The sequence below is a fragment of the Protomyctophum bolini genome (assembly GCF_963924005.1).
Source record: "Protomyctophum bolini genome assembly, chromosome: 12".
In the NCBI taxonomy this organism is placed as follows: Eukaryota; Metazoa; Chordata; class Actinopteri; order Myctophiformes; family Myctophidae; genus Protomyctophum; species Protomyctophum bolini.
In genome coordinates, this window is record NC_137873.1 from 20,501,176 (window position 1) to 20,520,889 (window position 19,714).

The following is a 19,714-nucleotide window of genomic DNA, read 5'->3' on the forward strand; positions in this document are numbered from 1 at the left end:
GTTGTTGTTTTCTTTTCAACTAGCTATAGTTTACCAGCTAAATATCCCTTAGGACTGTTTACTTGTCAAAGGCCTAACAAAATTGACCACTTTACTTGTGTTTGACTGGTAGTCATTTCCAATCATTCAGCCTCTTGGACTCCGCAGAAACCATTGGTTTGGTAGGACTGGGCAATGAAATCAATCTTGATTAGAGATGTTAACAATTAATCGACTCGATTAATTGCCGTTAAGAATTTACCGGATCGGTGAACCAATGGAATGCACGCTGGCTGGGCCAGGCTATACTTTATGTAGCCACAGCCAGCTCAATCATCTTAACTCTATAATTGTGGCTAGCTGTTAGCATAAACCCCAGTTCCCAGTGCCACCATACGCATTCACTTTAAAAAACGGAGCTCCCCCCCCCCCCCCACACACACACACACTCGCTACACATTGGAACAAGCACACACTGTTTACTTTTTGTGAAGCTTTTACATGGCAGCAGCAGTACAAAGGCCCAAATTAAGTCAGAAATGTGGATGGCAGAAGATCCACCAAGGACAGCGATCCTGGAGTCCGACTAATGGAGGTTTGAAAATCCTCCTTTCAACTGCTTTGCACTGTGATTAGTTTTTCAATCCCATAGTTGGAACGGTGGAGCGTTGCCATAGGAACCGGACCAATGTTAAAAGCTTCCGTAGGCCTCAACCATTATATAGACGGAGTATACGTTGGGGTACGTATATATACGGACCTGGGATATGACACCACCTAGCGTCGGGAAAGAATTGACAAGCCAAAACGTATCATTTAAAACGGCAATGTTTACCAAGAGCCACGTGTCAAGCCTCTCGTCTATTTTCTCGTCAAGTGTTTTGGTTTCCGCCAAAAAAAATCCATTTGGTCCTAAAACGCCACTTCAATTCATCGATCACATTCTATCTTATACCGTTATACGGTGACTCAAGGCTGCTTATTTTTGCATAACCATAGATGGTACACTACAGCAGACATTTCTGTGTTGACATTTCAGTGTTGTGAAATGTCCTTTTTGATTTGATAATAATCATATTTCTGCCATATAGCCTAGTCCCAGTTGTTGATGCCTGGCTCAAGGGCATATTAACAATTGGGTGTGGGGGATTTTAGTTCTCCCCACACAGGTGGTCAGGACATTTTGAACATGCAACCCTCCTTTGGTCAGCAACCCACTGCACTAAAATGTCCTCGTCACTGTTAAAAACCGTCTTAAATCATTCATACTCAATTTAGTATGAGCCATGAATATTCCTCCCACAGTCCCCACTCCCTTCTACACAAATGGGCATAATCACTCATTTTAATGTGATAAAAAGCCAGCCAAGTATAGCTTTTCTCATAGACGGGCTTAACAAAGATATGGTGGTGAAACAGAAATTATTGATTAGCCTGTGTTTGACTCAGACCCTGTCCACATGTACATGTACAAAGTGATATTTTTCACCTTACTTTAAATCCAGTGTATTGTGCAATGTAATTGGGTGTCGTCCAAATACTGGATTATGTCTAATCTGTGTCTCATAAACGGTCTTTAGATGTATGGACCCAGTTCAACCAAGGGATAGCATTAACCATTTAGTCAGCATTTCCTTTGTGCTGATTCAGCACTGGGGCCTCTACCACCTATTAATTAAAAAAGTGAAATCGACTAGTTAAATTAACCAACCAATGGCAAACTGGTCGTGTCAAAAAGTGTTTTGGCTCGTCTCCCAGCAACATGAGTGTTAGGATGGAATTGTCCATGAAACCAGAAACTGTGATGTGTTGCTTTAATTTCCCTATATGATTGTTTTCTGTCCAGGCTATGAAGCCAGTGAAGACAAGGCTTATAAGGAGCCTCTACTAGCCCATCCTGATGAGCCTCCCCCGGTGCCAGTGATACTGGCAGACGCCGCACCCATGGCCTCCGTCACACTGGAGTGCTCTGAACCAGCCTACACAGAGTACCCTGAGACTGGGCACGACCCACCGCACACTGGTGGGTTGGTAGATCCTTTATAGAATATAATCATGTTATCATCTGTTAGGGAAAAGCAACAATTTCAGGGTCCATCATTTGATTCTGTGGCGCGAAATCGTACTAAATAAAAACGGGGGGGTTTGTGTGTGCGCCTGAAGCTGCTGTTGCCTGAGTGATGCTGGCAATATCCCTCTTTTATTTGGCTCAGTAAGTCTTTGTCATTGGTAAATTGCATCATATCTTTTAGAAGCATGAGATTTTATGTTATAGAGAGAGCCATGTTTAACCCATTTTGAGCGGGAACCCCTTTTGGTGGTTACATACATTATGTTATAATTTAGCTATTGAAAAATAGCAGATTTACAAGTTCATAGCGTGCCAAGTGGTGCGCTATGAACTTGTAGGTCTGCTATTTTTGAAAAATCGTTAAAATGTGCCTCAAATCTTTCAGAAAATTGTCATGATTTCCGACGTCAGGCCTGAATGGGTTAAAAGTAAGGAAAAGGCTGCACACTCGTAGATACAATGCAGGATTTATTTAAACCTGGAAATGTATTTTGACCTGGAAAGGTTTTCTTCAGGGAATAATGAAAGGGTGCTTTCTCAGTGGGTGACACCGTTAGACCTGACCTTCTGCTTTAATCACTCACCCTGGGGTGGGACAAGGCATTTTCACACTTTGTATTTTCAACCTCAGTTGAACAAACGGTCCCCTTTATTCGAAGCACTTTACACCGTCTCCCTCATAACCCAGGGGGAGACGGGGATCGGACTATAAACTAATCCAGGTTGATATCGATGAGTTTGTACAAATATTGTTATACATTATTGTTTTGGTTGGTTTACTCAATACTCATTGAAACACTTGCGTCACTAAAGATGATACCGTACTGTGAGAAAATACAACACAGAGGTTTTAGTAACACTTTGGCTGAAAGTGCTAGGGACTTGTTTCCATTGTTGTCCTATTCAAGTGTGACTATTCCTCTGCTGTGTCAAAAAATAAACCTTTAGATTCCGTCTCTGTAATTGTTCTGAACATTTCATTCAGTAGTAGCTACTGTTTATTTTATTCTTTATTGTTCTGAATCTGGTTTTGTGTGTCGGCAGGCGGTGATGCCCAGCCAGAGAATGGCCAGGAGGGACTGAGGGACCACCTGAAGAAAACCCTGGAGTTCTGTCTGTCACGGTGAGCCGAACTGATAGGAGATCCAACAGAAACACATAAACACTGCATGTGTCAAAAGGCTCCACTCCTCAGCCGCTGTACTCTGGCTCTTAGAGTAGAGATGCACTTCATAACAGAGTCATGACAAGAATTATTGCATCTCTTCTCATTAACAAAATAATCAAACTCCATAGTCCCCCTCCCCCTTGGCTTCGTTGATCCAAGCAATACTGTTTGTTTAAGACCGATCAAGATTCACTCATGGAGAACTCTGAAATATGCTGTGATTTTTGCAGCAGCACAGCAGCATACTCATTTGTCTGTCTTGTCTCACTCTCTGTCTCTGTCTCTCGGTCCCCTGCTGTGGGCGTGAGGCGTGCCCTGAATGAAAGCCCTATTTCATACTGTCAGAGAAGAGCGCTGGCGTGGGGGTGGACCAATGGGCCTCATGGATTGGTCTGCTCTCCTGATCTTTATTGACGCACATAAAGCCACATAGGGTTGACTTTTACACTGTAAAAGCTTGAGTGTTAAAGGGACACTGATGTTGGGACCAAAATCCCATTGTTCTGGTGTGGACAGATCTATATATATATATATATATATCTGTATATAGTGTGGCAAAAAGGATCTTATGTATTCTCATATTTTTAAAATGCGCAAAATGTCTCAAAATGTGCTCTAAATTCAGAGAATACATAAGAGTGCAGTGCACTCCATAGGGAGTGCACTCCCTATGGTGTGGAACGTGTGTCGAATTTGAAGTCTATAGGGCGAACGGTTCTCGAGTTACATGGATTACAGACGTTCGTGCACACGTATGTTCGTACGCACAGAGACTTGTCCTTACTGTCATTTTCCATTTTGTTAATTTGTGCACTTTTAGAGTTAATTTGCCATGGCTCTTTGACAGCAAAGAGTCATGGTCACGAGTATTAATCTCCATACAACCTTTTTTAATCATTACCTTACCGGCTCTGCCAGGCTGTATCCGCATGCGTCATAGAGGCATCGACTGGTCTCAGAAGAGATTTCACTGCATTGTCTGTCGTTCATAGAGGTTTGCTGTTTGGAAACGGTGGTTAAAAGGACAGTTAAAAATAGACAAGACATGAAGGCGGAGTCCTAGTTGAGTGGACTAACTGACTGTCATTTTTCTGCTCCTCTTTCATTGTCCCTCATCCTCTGCTAGTACCTACTCTGACTTTCATCTTCCTTATTCTCTTAACTTTTCCTAAAGCCCAATTCACACAAACATTGATACGATAGTTGTTTAACTCTAAGTGTTTTATTACACCAAGTAAGTGTATACAGTATGTTACAGTACCATTGGAAAAAACATTCAAATAAAAAAGGAGTGCTCGTTTTCTTAGAGTTCACCTCCCACCGAGGTGCTGTGTTGTCTCTTGTGACACATACAGGCACACATACGTGCGCACACGAAAAAAATAGAATATAATCATTCCCAAAACACTCACATGGACACACTCACTCATACAAACCAAAACACACTTATTCATTGTTTCATTTTTGAGTAGTGCAACCACTCCTAGAAACAGCAATGTCTGTCCGTCCCTATTTCTGGCCGTATGTTTAGGGTACCAAGAGGGGGCGCTGTTGCACCACTCACTTTAGACTGTTCTGATTTTTAACTAAGGGACCACCAAAGCAACATTTGTGTCCATCAAAGCATATTTTCTTTTGTCCCAGCTTGAAACTAACACTAACTAACTAACACCCATCTGTAATTGGACTCTTTGGAGGCAAAGCAATTTTTCATCAGAGATACTCGGATGAATATTGATTACAAACCTTTAACCTGACAGGTGTTGATGTTAAATTAATCATAATTGAGCAACTGCATGCCATGGCTTATTTAAGCAATAAGCCACGAGAGGTCTCAGGTTATCGGGTATTTTACAATCCTCCTCCGTGATTGGGCGGCTGCATAAAAAATGTGAACATTTTTCATCTTGCAGTGACCAGATAAAAATTGCATGTGCACGACTTGGCTCAGAATGCACGCTCAAGTGCCTCACCATTCTGCTGGCATTTGTAGCATAGTGTAAATATGGGCCGCTCCTATCGAAAACAATTCAAAGCTTACTTTGAGCTCAGAAAAAAAATCATCTTGTTGTTTAACAGGAGCTCAGAGCAGACATTTTGTCTCATCCTGTGTGTGTTTGTTTCCAGGGAGAACCTGGCCAGCGACATGTACCTCATCTCTCAGATGGACAGTGACCAGTATGTGCCAATAGTGACGGTGGCCAACCTGGACCATGTCAAGAAGCTCAGCACGGACGTTGAGCTCATTGTGGACATCCTGCGATGTGAGTGATCATTTAAAAAAATGTCTTCTAAATTCTAACAGTTTTCTGAAAAACCTATACAGTGATCTGGACCTCCAGAATGATATGTATTTGGCCGCCGACCCCCAACTGACAATATTTTGTCCCAGGGACCCCCAGAAGCAAAGATATGAGTTTTAAAAACGTTCGCTGTGGAATAATATACATTAAGATATGAACAGATTTTTACGATTTTTGAGTGGTGCAACCACTCCTACAACCAGCAATATGCACCAAATAGATGGCCAGATTTTCATGAATTTTGTTTGGATAAGGAGGCTACCCAGAAGGGATGACTAAGTTTTGGGTAGGTCAAACATTCCAAATGACAATATGCCAATCAACCAAGATGTTTGTGCCGGTAGGTTTTAAATCTGCATGTAATCCCATACTTTATACCCCAGAATTTTGCCTCACCAGATAATCTCCCACATTCTGAAAGGTGTTAAACATGAAAATGCTCACTTATTCTGAAATCTTCTGTTTACAGTACACCAAAGGCAAAACCAGATGCATTATGGTTGAAATGCCCCATTTAAACTAGGCACAATGGCTTGTGAACTCCCTTGTATTACAGTAGGACCTTTCTTTGTTGTTTAATTTCCCATGAGAAAGCTGTTAAAGCAGAGTCTAGCAGGAGAGTCCGTCTCCTGACAGATCGTTTGTTTTGTTCAAGATTTGTTTTGTTCAAGAGCTGTTACATTTAAAAAAAGACAATTTGTACTATATCAGCCCTGTTGGAGTCTGTTAAAGCTGCATTCTGCAACTTATTTTAACGAATGCATACATAACTTGCACATTGGCAGTGGTCTTTACTCTTCCATTGAGAAATTTAGACTGGTAAGATGTCTACTGGTTGGCAAGTAACCCTGCCTGAAGCAATTAAGTCCAATATCTGCCCTGTCAACATTCCCCCTTGATAAGAGGTAGCTGTATTTAGTTTCCCATGTGGGAGACCCGGTTCAAGACATAAAACTAGACTAAACCCATTTTTTTCACCCAGTGTCAATTCTCTAATGTAACCCTGGGCGTAGCCCTGGTGCAGTGCCTTAGTGAGTTCTCACTATCCCTCTGCCAGGAAAGCCTCTGGTGCTCACAGGTAAAAAGTCCACTGCCGTTCGAGGGGCCCAACTTTTCATTCTAATGTTCAATTTGCTGGTGAACTCGATGCCGTTTCTCTGCGTCTCCAGCTCTGCCATTGGTCCAGGTGGATGAAAAAGGGGAGAAGGTTCGGCCCAATCAGAACCGCTGCATCGTTATCCTCAGAGAAGTCCCTGAGAGTACCCCCATAGAGGTCAGTACATTTACTAGTACTTGGGTACTGTACTTAAGTACAATCTTGAGGTATTTGTATTTTGTACTTGAGTATGTCAAGTTCTTTTGTAATTTTACTTCTACTACACTACATTTCAGAGGCAAATATTGCACTTTTACTCCACTACAGTTATTTGAAAATTTTAGTTACTTTGTAGATTGTAGTAAAAAAAAAATTATTCCACATTTTTACTTGGAACAGAGTTGCAGTTGCAATATTGATACTTTTACTTAAGTAAAAATAATTATGGGTACCTTTTCCACCACTGCCTGACAGTACCTCTGCCATTTATTCTGCTTGCTGTTGGATTGATAACCCTGCATGCCAGTCCCCCACCGTGCCATGGCAGGCATGTTGGATTTATGCCTCGGGTTTGACGGACTCAAGGCAACCTGTGTTTTCCAACCAAATTGAAATCTCAAGTTTCACAACCACAGCATTTGGCCGGTCATCAGAATGAATGTGTTTGCAGTTCTATTCTAAGAGTGCTCGTTTTAACCCATTTTGGACTGAGGTCGATAAAAAAAAGTTTCTAAATCCTAACATTTTTCAGAAAAACCTATGTTTCTATGTCAGTGGTGCTCAACCTTTTTCATGTCAAGGACCCCCAGAATTATCTCTATTGGGCCACGGACCCCCATCTCAAAATATGTAGTTCCAGGGACCCCCCAGAAGCAAATATTTTCGTTAAAAATGTTTGCTCTGAAATATATATTCAATGATTTGCGCCACATTTTAACGATTTTTCAAAAATAGCAGACCTACAAGCTCGTAGCGTACCACTCGGTGGCGCTATGAGCTGCTATTTTTCAATAGCTAAATTATAACATAATGTTTAAAACACCAAAAAGGGTTCCCGCCCAGAATGGATTAAAAGGGCTGAAATTGAGACTTAATTTATGTGCAGTGTTCCTGTGTCAAGTCATGTTTATTGGTTGTAGCGAACCAATTTATTGGTATAAAGATAATTAGACTGCAGTTTGGCAGTGGTACCATTTTCAAAGTGACATGAATCTAAACTACTGTTGGAATTTAGAGTCTCACTGATAGCAGTGTGACTCGAGCTATCACTTTAATATAAGATACAATTTTATCAGCTCCACCATCTGTTTAAAATGGGGGCAAATTATTATATCAGACACAGGATAGGAAAATGGCATTTCTCTTGCCAAATATTTTAATATTTTGAAAGGGAGCTGGTAGGTGCAGTACTAAAGGGATTTGTTTGCTTTCTGACCAAATGTGTATGTTTTTTATGTTTAAGGAGGTAGAAGCTCTGTTCAAGGGAGACAACTTACCCAAGTTCATCAATTGTGAGTTTGCCTACAATGACAACTGGTTCATCACCTTTGAATCAGAGGCTGATGCACAGCAGGTAATGAAACTTCAGCTTGTTATTTACTGTTTGCTTATCACTACTTTTCTTAAATATCATTTTAACCTGAGCGAGAAGCTAAATCTGGTGAAGAGGGGATTGTAGAGTGTGTTGTAGATTACAAAAATTCACTGCCACTTCTACTGTCTCACCAGTCAACTAGAAGCTCCAAATTATAATTTGGTGTCTCTGAATATGACATTTGGTATTGAGGACTGTCTTTTAAGTTCACGACAGTTTACCTGTAATGTGGATTAATGGAGGTGTGTGTACAGTACACATATTTTCTATTCCTGAGTGTAATGTTTAATGTAACTTTTCTGTTTCCCAGGCATATCAGTACCTCCGTGAAGAGGTGAAAACCTTCCAAGGGAAGCCAATAAAGGTATGTGTTCTGTCTGAGAACTTGAAGCTGTTAAAGTTTAATTAGTGAAGGTAACCACCCTCATTTATAATTTACCACAATGTTGCACAGACAAAACTCCCATTCAAGTTAAGGTACTGTAGGAGACTCATGCAATCCTTGCTGTTTTAGAGTTTTGTTCAAAGTTGACTTGATATCATGCATCACTTATTTACTGTATTAAATGAATCTCCCCATGCACCTCTTAAAGTTTCATTAGTGAAGGTAACCACCCTCATTTATAATTTACCACAATGTTGCACAGACAAAACTCCCATTCAAGTTAAGGTACTGTAGGAGACTCATGCAATCCTTGCTGTTTTAGAGTTGTGTTCAAAGTTGACTTGATATCATGTATCACTTATTTACTGTATTAAATGAATCTCCCCATGTACACCTTAAGAAGGTAGCGTTCCAGAACTCTCATCTCTGTCCACAGTGCCTCCGTTCTTCACCACTGTTGAATGTTTAATGTACATAGTGACATATATGCAGTATAGATGGTCTGCTGTCTTGAGTACATGCTGTACTTTCCCCTGGCATTTGAAGTGAAATTGAACGTACTCTCTAGTATGTTGGTCCCTACACTTGGTAAAATACTAAATAGTGACATTGTCACTCGACTACTTAACCAACCAATGTTTTAAGAGTACCCCACCCACCCCAAATAACATAAATGATACATTAAATCTGCAAACATGCCTTGTTTAGAATATATTTTGTGATTCATTAAATCAACTTGAGATAGACTGGTGGTGAGGGAGAAAGAATCGGAGACCTTGCAGATTTGTATTGGTGCAGAGATTTGTACAGTCAACTAAAAGACGGTAAACATCTAGCTTTCCACAGCACTGTCTGTATAGATGAGGCAGTGCAGTTTTATAAAAGTATTTTCTGCCTCGAAATTCACGCCTTGGACTCCAGCACTTTAATCTATTCCAGCAATGTAATCCATCTTCCTGCACCGACTGCACAGGGGCAGTATCATGTCTTTGGCTTTAAAGTAAGAAACTGGACTCTTGATCTCCTTGCTCCTTCTTGATCACTTTCCATATGAGGCAGTAGCTGCCATAGATGACGTTATTGTTGGCTTTCCATATGAGGCAGTAGCTGCAATAGATGACGTTACTGTTGGCTTGCTTAAACACCACTGGTGCATGTTGGACAAAATGTATGGCCGGAATGTCAGCGCGGGCCTTCATTTTCATACTCTTGGTTTAGTCGCTGGGATGTTACCTTTTCAAGTGATATGACGTTGACAATAATCATCCTTTTGCATTTCACTATATAGTAGTCTGAAGTATTCTTTACTTAATAATACATTGCTAATGTTGCAGAGATATTTAATACAATTTGCTCATTGTTGGACTGGTCTGTGTGGTCCCCCCTTGTGTGTCATTGTGATGACGTCACCAAACTATGCGTAGACAGACACAACTTTAACTTTATTGACACAAGTTGACTTGTGAACCAACTTGAAATCTAATGTCGTTAATGCCCTAGTAAACACTTCTGACAACACACTACAAACACAACGGCTGTAAGATCACAACATAGATGTTGATTAGTTCAAACTATGCATATAAAATGATGTCTCCACTTCTCAGCTGCCTATGTTGAACAGCGGCATACCCTAAAGGTGGCGAAGGTTTTTGGGGGAAATGGTTGTAAATCTGCCACCTGCTTCCAACTCCTCCACAGGCACGGATAAAGGCGAAGGCAATCGCCATCAACACTTTCATGCCAAAGAACGGTTACCGGCCAGTGGAGGTGAACCCATACGCCCAGCAGCAGCAGCAGCAACAGCAGCAGCGCTATACCTCCTACTATATCCCCCCAGTTTACAGCCCACAGCAGCAGTTCCCCCTCTACAGTCTCATCGCACCACAGGCCTGGTCTGCTACACACAGCTTCATAGACCCCACACTGGTAAGGATGGCCTGCTGGTTGTCACCAACCTCCACCAAGGAGGCAATGTCTTCAGCCCAGTGCGTCAGTCTGACTGTTAGCCGCAGTTAAGGTATGCACGGATTTGCACAAAACTCTGGTGATTGTCCGAAAGGGGGGTGTGGTCATGCGAGTGTCCTGTCACAAAAATGCACATCTATTCAGAGGTTTCTGAATAGATTTAATTATTACCGTGATACAAATTTAAAAGGTGTTTTGCATTGGCCCAGGGAAGAACTGATTAGCTCATAACAAGCATCATGAAGTTCTATTGGCCAAAAGGGTACATGGCTCCAGAAGCACCACTAAACCTTATGGTACTCGAGTCCACACTATTTGTTATCTGTTACTATAACTCTTAGTTTAATTCGGTGATATGTATACTCACTCCATGATGTTTTTAATTGTCAAAATCTTTTAGGTAAAACGCAGCTCAATATTTACAATAGCAAAACTACATGTGTTTAAAATCGACACTGTAATCCAAAGCCTCTCATTTCCTTTACCTTTCCAAAATATAACCATAGTCGTCTTTGATTTGCATCTCAGGCAGTTACTTGCAACCATACCGTTTTCAAATGGCTTTCCATGTATTTTCACTGCTCTGTTCTCCAGGTCACTCCGTTCCACAACAGCCAGTTCATCAATGGCTTCACCACGTCACACAGTTTCAAACCAGCCTCGTCTCCTCTCACTGTCAGACACTACTCTCCCAGAAACAGGTCGGTACTCCTCTCACTGTCAGACACTACTCTCCCAGAAACAGGTCGGTACTCCTCTCACTGTCAGACACTATTCTCCCAGAAACAGTTCGGTACTCCTCTCACTGTCAGACACTACTCTCCCAGAAACAGTTCGGTACTCCTCTCACTGTCAGACACTACTCTCCCAGAAACAGGTCGGTACTCCTCTCACTGTCAGACACTACTCTCCCAGAAACAGGTCGGTACTCCTCTCACTGTCAGACACTACTCTCCCAGAAACAGGTCGGTACTCCTCTCACTGTCAGACACTACTCTCCCAGAAACAGTTCGGTACTCCTCTCACTGTCAGACACTACTCTCCCAGAAACGGGTCGGTACTCCTCTCACTGTCAGACACTACTCTCCCAGAAACAGGTCGGTACTCCTCTCACTGTCAGACACTACTCTCCCAGAAACAGGTCGGTACTCCTCTCACTGTCAGACACTACTCTCCCAGAAACAGGTCGGTACTCCTCTCACTGTCAGACACTACTCTCCCAGAAACAGTTCGGTACTCCTCTCACTGTCAGACACTACTCTCCCAGAAACGGGTCGGTACTCCTCTCACTGTCAGACACTACTCTCCCAGAAACAGGTCGGTACTCCTCTCACTGTCAGACACTACTCTCCCAGAAACAGGTCGGTACTCCTCTCACTGTCAGACACTACTCTCCCAGAAACAGGTCGGTACTCCTCTCACTGTCAGACACTACTCTCCCAGAAACAGTTCGGTACTCCTCTCACTGTCAGACACTACTCTCCCAGAAACAGGTCGGTACTCCTCTCACTGTCAGACACTACTCTCCCAGAAACAGTTCGGTACTCCTCTCACTGTCAGACACTACTCTCCCAGAAACAGTTCGGTACTCCTCTCACTGTCAGACACTACTCTCCCAGAAACAGGTCGGTACTCCTCTCACTGTCAGACACTATTCTCCCAGAAACAGGTCGGTACTCTGAACTCTGAATTGACTGGCCCGTGTGTCTGGCCCGTGTGTCATCGACTAGTACGTGTTGATGACGTTTCTTGGAAGAAATAAATTCATAGCAATTGTTTCCTTACCTGGTAAATTGTAGGAATGTGCCAGTCGTGGATGACATGTCATCCACATTTGTTTGTCTCATCGCAATCGTGCCCCGTTATATTTAACGTCTTTTCCTTTGAGGGGCGCACTTTTCGTCACAACTCATGTCTCACCCAACAGCCTGGAATAAATGACCACTGCGGATCAGACAGGCATCCTTTATAGACAATTTTAAGACACAGCTTAAGACTTTTTACTCTTGCTTTTAGTTGAGTTTTAAAATATCTGTTCTCATCTTTGTCCCACTGCCTTTGCCTGATTTGACACTGCGTTATTGTGCTATTGTTTTAACTGCATGCCTGTTTTAACGCTTTGTTTTGCTTTTGTTTTTATTATCTTTTCTGCTCTGTAAAGCACTTTGAGATACATTTATGTATAAAAAAAGTTTATTATTATTATATTTTCCATTGACAATGAAAGGAGAATTTACGTCATATGTATGAACAAATTGGCTTTTTGTGTCAACACAAATTAAATGCCATTGACAATGAAAGGATAATTTATGTCACGTGTCTGAGCAAATCGGCTGCAACTGTGTTTGTGTTGACACAAAAAGCTGATTTGCTCAGATCTATTTTATATTAACATTACATACATTGAATATTTTTTTTGGTTAAAAGATAATATAAGTTGACAAATGTATTCATGAGGAAGTATATAAAATAAATTAATTGGATGATGTATGATTTATAAGTGCGCCCATCACTTCACACGCGTGTTTTTTGGTAAGAGACTGCTGAATAGCACCGGGCAACAAGTGTATCTGTTTCTCTGTAAGGATATTTTAGTAAAATGTTTAACATCCTCATGACATGGTGGCACCTGTCTCTTCTAGAAGCCTGATATGACACATGTCGTGACATCCATGATAATAAAGCTTGCGTCTTCCAGGACCCACAGTAAGCCGCCCCACCTGAGGCCCACCATCCCCACAGCTGACCGCAACACAGGTCTCCTTGACAGCCCAGGGCTCTTCAACTTCCCCAGCGGTGAGCGGTTGCTGAATGGCGTCCGCAGCAGCCCCCAGCCGCGCCTCCCCACCAGCCAGCCCCGAGCCAGGCTGACCTCCACTGTGGCCTTTCCCCGGAGGGACGGCGTGGGAACAGGCCGCGTGGCCGAACCCATCACCACAGACTACTCCCCACTGGGCATGGGCAGAGGAAGGTGAGTTCACTAGCTACGCACGTCTGGACAATAATCATTGGTGCTCCGCTTTCTGTTTAAATCTCTTGTGGGTTATACAACAAACCTCTGGAAAGGTTGCCAAAGTAACTTACAAAATGCAAGATAGGAGTAAAAATGTAAATTCTAGGTGAAGCCATTGCAACACAATATATGTCATGAATTATAGATTTTAATGGTAATGTAGACCTTATTAATCCTACAGGGGAACTTTAAGTTTAGCTTTACTCATCTGGTGGCTGCTCAGATGGACATATTCAGTGAGCAGTTGGGGCTAAGTGTCTTGCTCAGGGACACTTCAACACATACACATATACTGGGCAGCTTCTCTGTGTGTGGGGGGGGGGGGGGGGGGACTATTTCTACAAGCTTGTAGGTCTGCTATTTTTGAAAAATCGTAAAAAATGCGGCACAAATCTTTAAATATATATTCTTTCAGTGCAAACGTTTTTTTTATTTCCACATCAGGCCTAAATGGGTTAAAAAAAATAGAAACCTTTATGCTGCTATATAAATATTTGAATTTTTTCCAGAAAGCTTAGGTCAGGATTTGGAGGGCTTTTTAGAATCGGCCTCAGTCCAAAATGGGTTAAGGTGGATCAATAATTATGACGATGGCCAAGTTAATGTGGAACATCTTGCTTCCATTAGCTTAAGCCATGCAGTATTTGCAAATGTTCTTTCTTAAAGGATTTCTTTTCTGCTTGTAGGAAAAAGAGGGACGACAAGTTTACAGTAAGTACTTCTATTTGCTCACCCATTTGACACCAAGGCCACGCTTATCGTTTCATGCAGAATGTAAATTCCAAATATAAAGGCCACTAGCGCTAGACGAGCCCTAGAGACCCATTACAGAATGTTCAGAGGTGTTGGCGATGCACACAAGAATTTGCACTTCTTCCTTTCTCATGTGTTACCCCCTTTTACAGTCTCCCTACGCTTAACACAATTTGTCTTGTACCTTGAGAGAGAAAGAAGCCATTCATATTAGGGTTGTACCCTACTCATTATTTACATTAGTCATTTTTTATAACTCTAAAACATCTGCTTTTTTCTGCTGTATGAAACCAGAGAGCAAGTATTATTTTACAGAAGTGATCATGGTTTTGTGGCATTTGTGGATAGAACTATCAACCACACATCATAGTGATTTCAAGGCAAAGGGCATACACAGTAGTGTTATTTCAGGATCGCTGGAGGTCCATACTTCTGTATGGGTGGGTGTTGAATGAGAGCTTTGTGCTGAGTTTGGTCTGGGTGTTTGATTGATTGACTGATTGCCCATCCACCCCTCCTACAGAGAGTGACGCCTCAGTCGCCACCTCCTCCCAAGCCTCCGTCTCCCAGTTTCGAGCTGGGTCTCTCCAGCTTCCCTCCCCTCCCCGGAGCAGCAGGACAGCTCAAGACCAGCGACGACGTGTTTGAAAGCCGGCTTGCCAGCAGCGTGGTTCTGGGAACCACTAAAGAAAGGGTAGGTGGCAGTTCAGCTCCAAATGTGATCGGTTGGTCCTAGCTCTGTTACAATTCCTTCTTTTGTAGTTCCTTCTTCTGTCTGAGTAGAAATGTCTTGGCCCTACTCCACTAAACCGCTCCTGACCTATGGACCACATGGCTTGGGAATAGTTGGTTCCTAAGGTTACTTACTGCTTACATTTACTCCACTTAATTATCATCATTGTTACCTACACAAATTGTTATAGCCCGTTTACACCAGGGCATTCATGACAGCTGCGTTTTAGTAGTCATCAAGTACTCTCAGAATTAGTTGACATGGTCAAAAGGTCTCAAATACAACCAGTAAATGGTTATGTAATGTTCATTGACTTTTATAGGCTGTTAAAAGAGCTTGAGCATTGATCACAGTGCACTACATCCCCAGCAAGCATGTTTGAGCTGGAGATGCTGTTTGACTGCACAAAACTGCTTTCTTGTGGGCATAGTTATTTTCTATTCAAACAAATCGACAACAACCAAAATGTATGTCCACCTTCGGTTATTAGAAGGCTGTCTCAAAGCTATGAATGGCTTATTGAGATGCACTTGATAACATGTTCGATATCTGTGTCTTTCCAATCGTCAGAATGTAAGCGTTGATGCCAGTACTGCAAGGGCCCGCTCTCCAGGAGGCCCCAATGAGCCGCTGCGTACAGCAACATCCCCACAACCCACAAGCTTCCAGACCCCGCCCCCATCCACTGTCACCCCGACGGTGGCCCCGCCCCCACCCACCAGCCTCTCCCATGGCCCTGTGCCCTCCCAGCCCACAGTGTAAGAACCACTTACAGTTATAAGATGTGACACAACTTGTTAACCCATTCTGACCTGAGATCAGATTCTAAAAATGTCTTCTACATCCTGACTGTTTTCTGAAAAGGCTATGTTTCCATGTCAGTCGTTCTTCGATTTTTCAAAAAAACAAAAACATGCTGTAATCCTGGTCTCTAAAACTACCTCCCCCTGGCCAGCCGGGGCGCCTGATGGAGGGGAAAGGAACTGGTCAGAATAACGTGTCCCTTCCACGTGCTACATCCGGCCGGGGAAATTCCCCTCTGTCAGGTGAAAAGAAGCAGCTTGGACTCCTCATGCATAGAAGGAGGCATGAGGTCAGTCCGCTGCCCCCCAGGTTGGCAGAGGAAGTGTAACGCCCAGGATTACATTAGATAATTGGTACTGGGTGAAAAGAAAAACTGGGTTACAAAATCGTGGGATCAAAATTAAAAAAAAAAAAAAAGGGGTTCCCGCCCAGAATGGGTTTAATCGCCATTGGTCTTTATTTGGGCAACAAAAAATGACTTTACAGTGATTTCTAGACAACATTTGTGTACAGCTACAGTAGACCATTACTGGATTATTATTTCCACTAACGTCAGATAAATATGAAATGAATTTCCATTCATCAAAGATGTTACTTGAGATTAGAAGAATTTTGATGACACATGGTTGATTGCATGTGTGTGTGTGTGTGTGTGTGTGTGTGTGTCTTGTGTCGGTCAGGGAGGTGAAGGTCTTGGAGGTGAAACAGAAGGAGGTGCAGACGTCTGTGGAGCGGGTTCCCGGCACCCTGTCCACCACCAGCAAATCTGTGCAGGTCAACGGGGCTGCTACAGTCAGTATTGTTCTGCTTCCACCCAAATAACACTGCATTTATACTCGTGTACAGTATCTGTTTGTACTTGTACATCAAGCTGCCGCTCACGCTACAGAAACAGGAGATGGGCTCCTGCCCTATGGGCCTCATGGCTCAGCAAGGCTACTTACTTACAGTATTTGTTTAGCGACATCCTTGTGCGAAAGCTGCAATCCTTTAGATTTATGTCCTACAAACTCGGGATTCGAACGTGGGTCTCCCATATGAGGGTTGAAATGTCTCCTTTTGAACTAAGACAGAACGCCGGCCAGGGAAGGGGAGGTATAGCACATAGATGTAAATGTCTGGAGTGCAGCTTTAACCCTTCCCAGACAGCTCTGCCATGGAGAAGAATGAATATTGTTACTGTCAGGCAGAAACCTTATCGCCATAGCATATTTTAACGCCATACATTACTTTGTCATACTACAGTGTCACACAAAAATAGCAGAAAAATATAGCAGACACAAAATGCGTCGCAACGCATTGCGGTTTGAGCTGATCCTGAAAATGTAGAGTTTTGGACATAATGGTGTCCAACTGACTGCATGAATACATGACGGGGAGGAAATTAATGATGGCTTGATTTATTTCTTTAATCTTTACCACGTGGAATTAATTAATATGGACGGACAAATTCCGTTACCTAATAAAAACCAGGCATTTGTCATGATGTGAAATCTAATATACCAATGTTTCATAAAAACAGTAACAAGAATTAAGTCATTTTACCATGTGGTATTTTTGTTGATCTTGACCAAATAAAAAGGGTAAATTTGCAGAATGATGGACCAAGTCTATTTAAAGTCTATAAAAGCTGATTAGAGTTGTACCATGAGCTGAGGAATATGGGATCATTCTTCTAGACCTTGCCTTCCAAGCACTCACACGTTTATAAATGTTGGCCTTTAGGATCAACACACGTAGCAGGGGCAGCTGACCGGGTGGTTAATTTCCTGTCTCTAGCTGTAACCGCTCCCTCTCTTTGATTCTCAGCCCGTCTCTTTTGTGTCCCTCACAGGAGCAGAGGAAACCATCTTACGCTGAGATCTGCCAGCGGATCAAGGACACCCCGACACTACAGCACCAACAGCATCAAGCGCAACAGCAGCCACAGCCCCACAAGGAAGCCAAGCCAGTCCCTTGCACTGCCGCCCCCGCAGGTGAGGAGTCGAAGTGCACCACTGACGCAACATCCCTGGTGGGAGACGGCGGTTGCAGCAGGGGAGGCGAGGCCAAGGCCAGAGAGACATCCTACCCCTCCTACAAGCCCTCGTTGGGGGCCACAACCCCAGGCAGGCCCCCACGGGAAGCCCCCAGGAGACCGGGTGGTCGGTGGCCCTCCCCTCCCCCCTCTTCCTCCTCCTCACATCAAGGAAAGACGCCCAACAGCAGCAAAGATCCTGCTCACCCCCAGCCTACGCCCCCCAAGTCCCCGCAGTAGGAGTGAGATGATACCCCTCCATGCCCTCACACTTACACACACACACACACACACACACACAGACATGCATTCAAAAAGAGGAATTCGATAAAGTCAGGGCTATTAAATACTTAAGTATCCCAGAGAATTCACCAGTCACAAACATAGAGGAACGCCGCCTTCTCTTTCCTGGATCAGGGCTTGCGGATGAATAAAAGCACTTTACTGTGCATGTAGAGCACCGTTTTCATGCTTTTTATCTTTTATTTATTTGGTCTGGGTTTTGTCGTTACTTAAATTTAATTTCTTTTTTTTTGGTTAATTTTATTTAATTTAAACGATTTTTTTGTTTTAGTATTTTTTTTGTTTGTTTTTTTGCTTAGTGTGATTCTGTTAAGTTGGGTCAGATGACAATGGCATTGATATATTTATGTCTAAACTGCCTTCCTGGATTCAAGTTAATACATCGTCGCACAAAAAGCAGGGTGTTGCTATAGAAGCCGCCACTCAGGTGGGTGATGGGGAGGGGGGAGGGGGGGGGGGGGGGGAGCTTCACCCAGCCAGACTCCATGTTGTTCAGGTTGCCGCGGGGGAGGGGGGGGGGGGTATTCAGGTGCATGCTGTTTTACTTGTCGTGAGGCAGCGTGGTGCCGTTGTATAACTTCTCATCATTTGATCGGTGAGTCAGAGGTGTATATTTTATTTTATTTTTTATTTTTTTGGCTTGTTTATATGCAGGATTAACACTTCATCTCATTACGACAAGACTGGGATCCTTCATTTCCTTGCAGACTTTTTCATTATTCTCATTTGATGGCCTTTTTTGCGCATTACATAACCGCAGTCTCATTTTAACACCAGCGTTGGTGTGTTGGCTTACAGTTCTCCCAGGACTGCTAGCAATTGCTGTTGTATGCAGGTTGTTTCTCCCCGGTTGTACAAAGAACTTGTCTTGGAAGGCCCCGTGTACCACTGGTTCTCAATCTTTTATATTATGGTTTGCAGTTGATGCATTATTCGAGGAAGGCTAGTGGCTGGAAATTGATATTCCATCACCGATATATAAGACATGATGTTTTCCCACCTTCTTGGGAGTTATCTCCTGGCCTCGTTAGAACTTGTCTAGTAACACCTGATCCCCAGGTTGAGAGCCACTGCTAAAGCCACAAGAGGACACAGATCAGTAGATCTCTCTTGGTCTCCAACCCACAGTGTCATGTCCTCTGCTCTCATTTACTATCTGGTCCACTGGGTAGTGAGTCATCAGGCATGCAGTGTTTGAAGGAGAGGATGCAGGCTGTGTTGACATCCCAGATATAATAGGCATTTAAAGCAGCCTGTGATTTTGTGAGGCATGTCCATCTGGGGCACATCTCCAGAGCTGGTTTTCATTTGAAACCGCGGAGGTGTGTATTGGAACGTTTGGACAGTGGTTTGCCAATGGTTGCAAAAGGTCATTCTTCCAACATGGTAGCAGGTTGTTTGTAATAACTACTATGCAAACAGCCCGTGGCTTATTACAGCTTTGCAGCATCATTGATGGGGAATGGCCAGCAGTCAAGAAGCAACCCTATTGGACTTGATGAAAGAATTAGAAACGGTGAACGTAGCCAG

At 43.0% G+C, this 19,714-nt stretch overlaps 1 protein-coding gene across 1 annotated transcript in view; it reads left to right on the plus strand.

The window, feature by feature from the left end:
- The window catches only part of larp4b (La ribonucleoprotein 4B), a 39,308-nt gene extending 20,709 nt beyond the window's left edge, over positions 1 to 18,599 (plus strand). Inside the window, exons 4-17 of the mRNA XM_080777781.1 lie at positions 1,826 to 2,002; positions 3,095 to 3,173; positions 5,346 to 5,482; positions 6,691 to 6,794; positions 8,080 to 8,190; positions 8,522 to 8,575; positions 10,295 to 10,522; positions 11,156 to 11,262; positions 13,260 to 13,532; positions 14,261 to 14,285; positions 14,851 to 15,021; positions 15,631 to 15,818; positions 16,545 to 16,656; positions 17,699 to 18,599. Coding sequence (XP_080633907.1) covers positions 1,826 to 2,002; positions 3,095 to 3,173; positions 5,346 to 5,482; positions 6,691 to 6,794; positions 8,080 to 8,190; positions 8,522 to 8,575; positions 10,295 to 10,522; positions 11,156 to 11,262; positions 13,260 to 13,532; positions 14,261 to 14,285; positions 14,851 to 15,021; positions 15,631 to 15,818; positions 16,545 to 16,656; positions 17,699 to 18,121 — 2,189 coding nt within the window. The 3' untranslated portion in view covers positions 18,122 to 18,599. The remainder of the gene's footprint in view (positions 1 to 1,825; positions 2,003 to 3,094; positions 3,174 to 5,345; positions 5,483 to 6,690; positions 6,795 to 8,079; positions 8,191 to 8,521; positions 8,576 to 10,294; positions 10,523 to 11,155; positions 11,263 to 13,259; positions 13,533 to 14,260; positions 14,286 to 14,850; positions 15,022 to 15,630; positions 15,819 to 16,544; positions 16,657 to 17,698) is intronic.
- Positions 18,600 to 19,714: the final 1,115 nt, after the last annotated feature.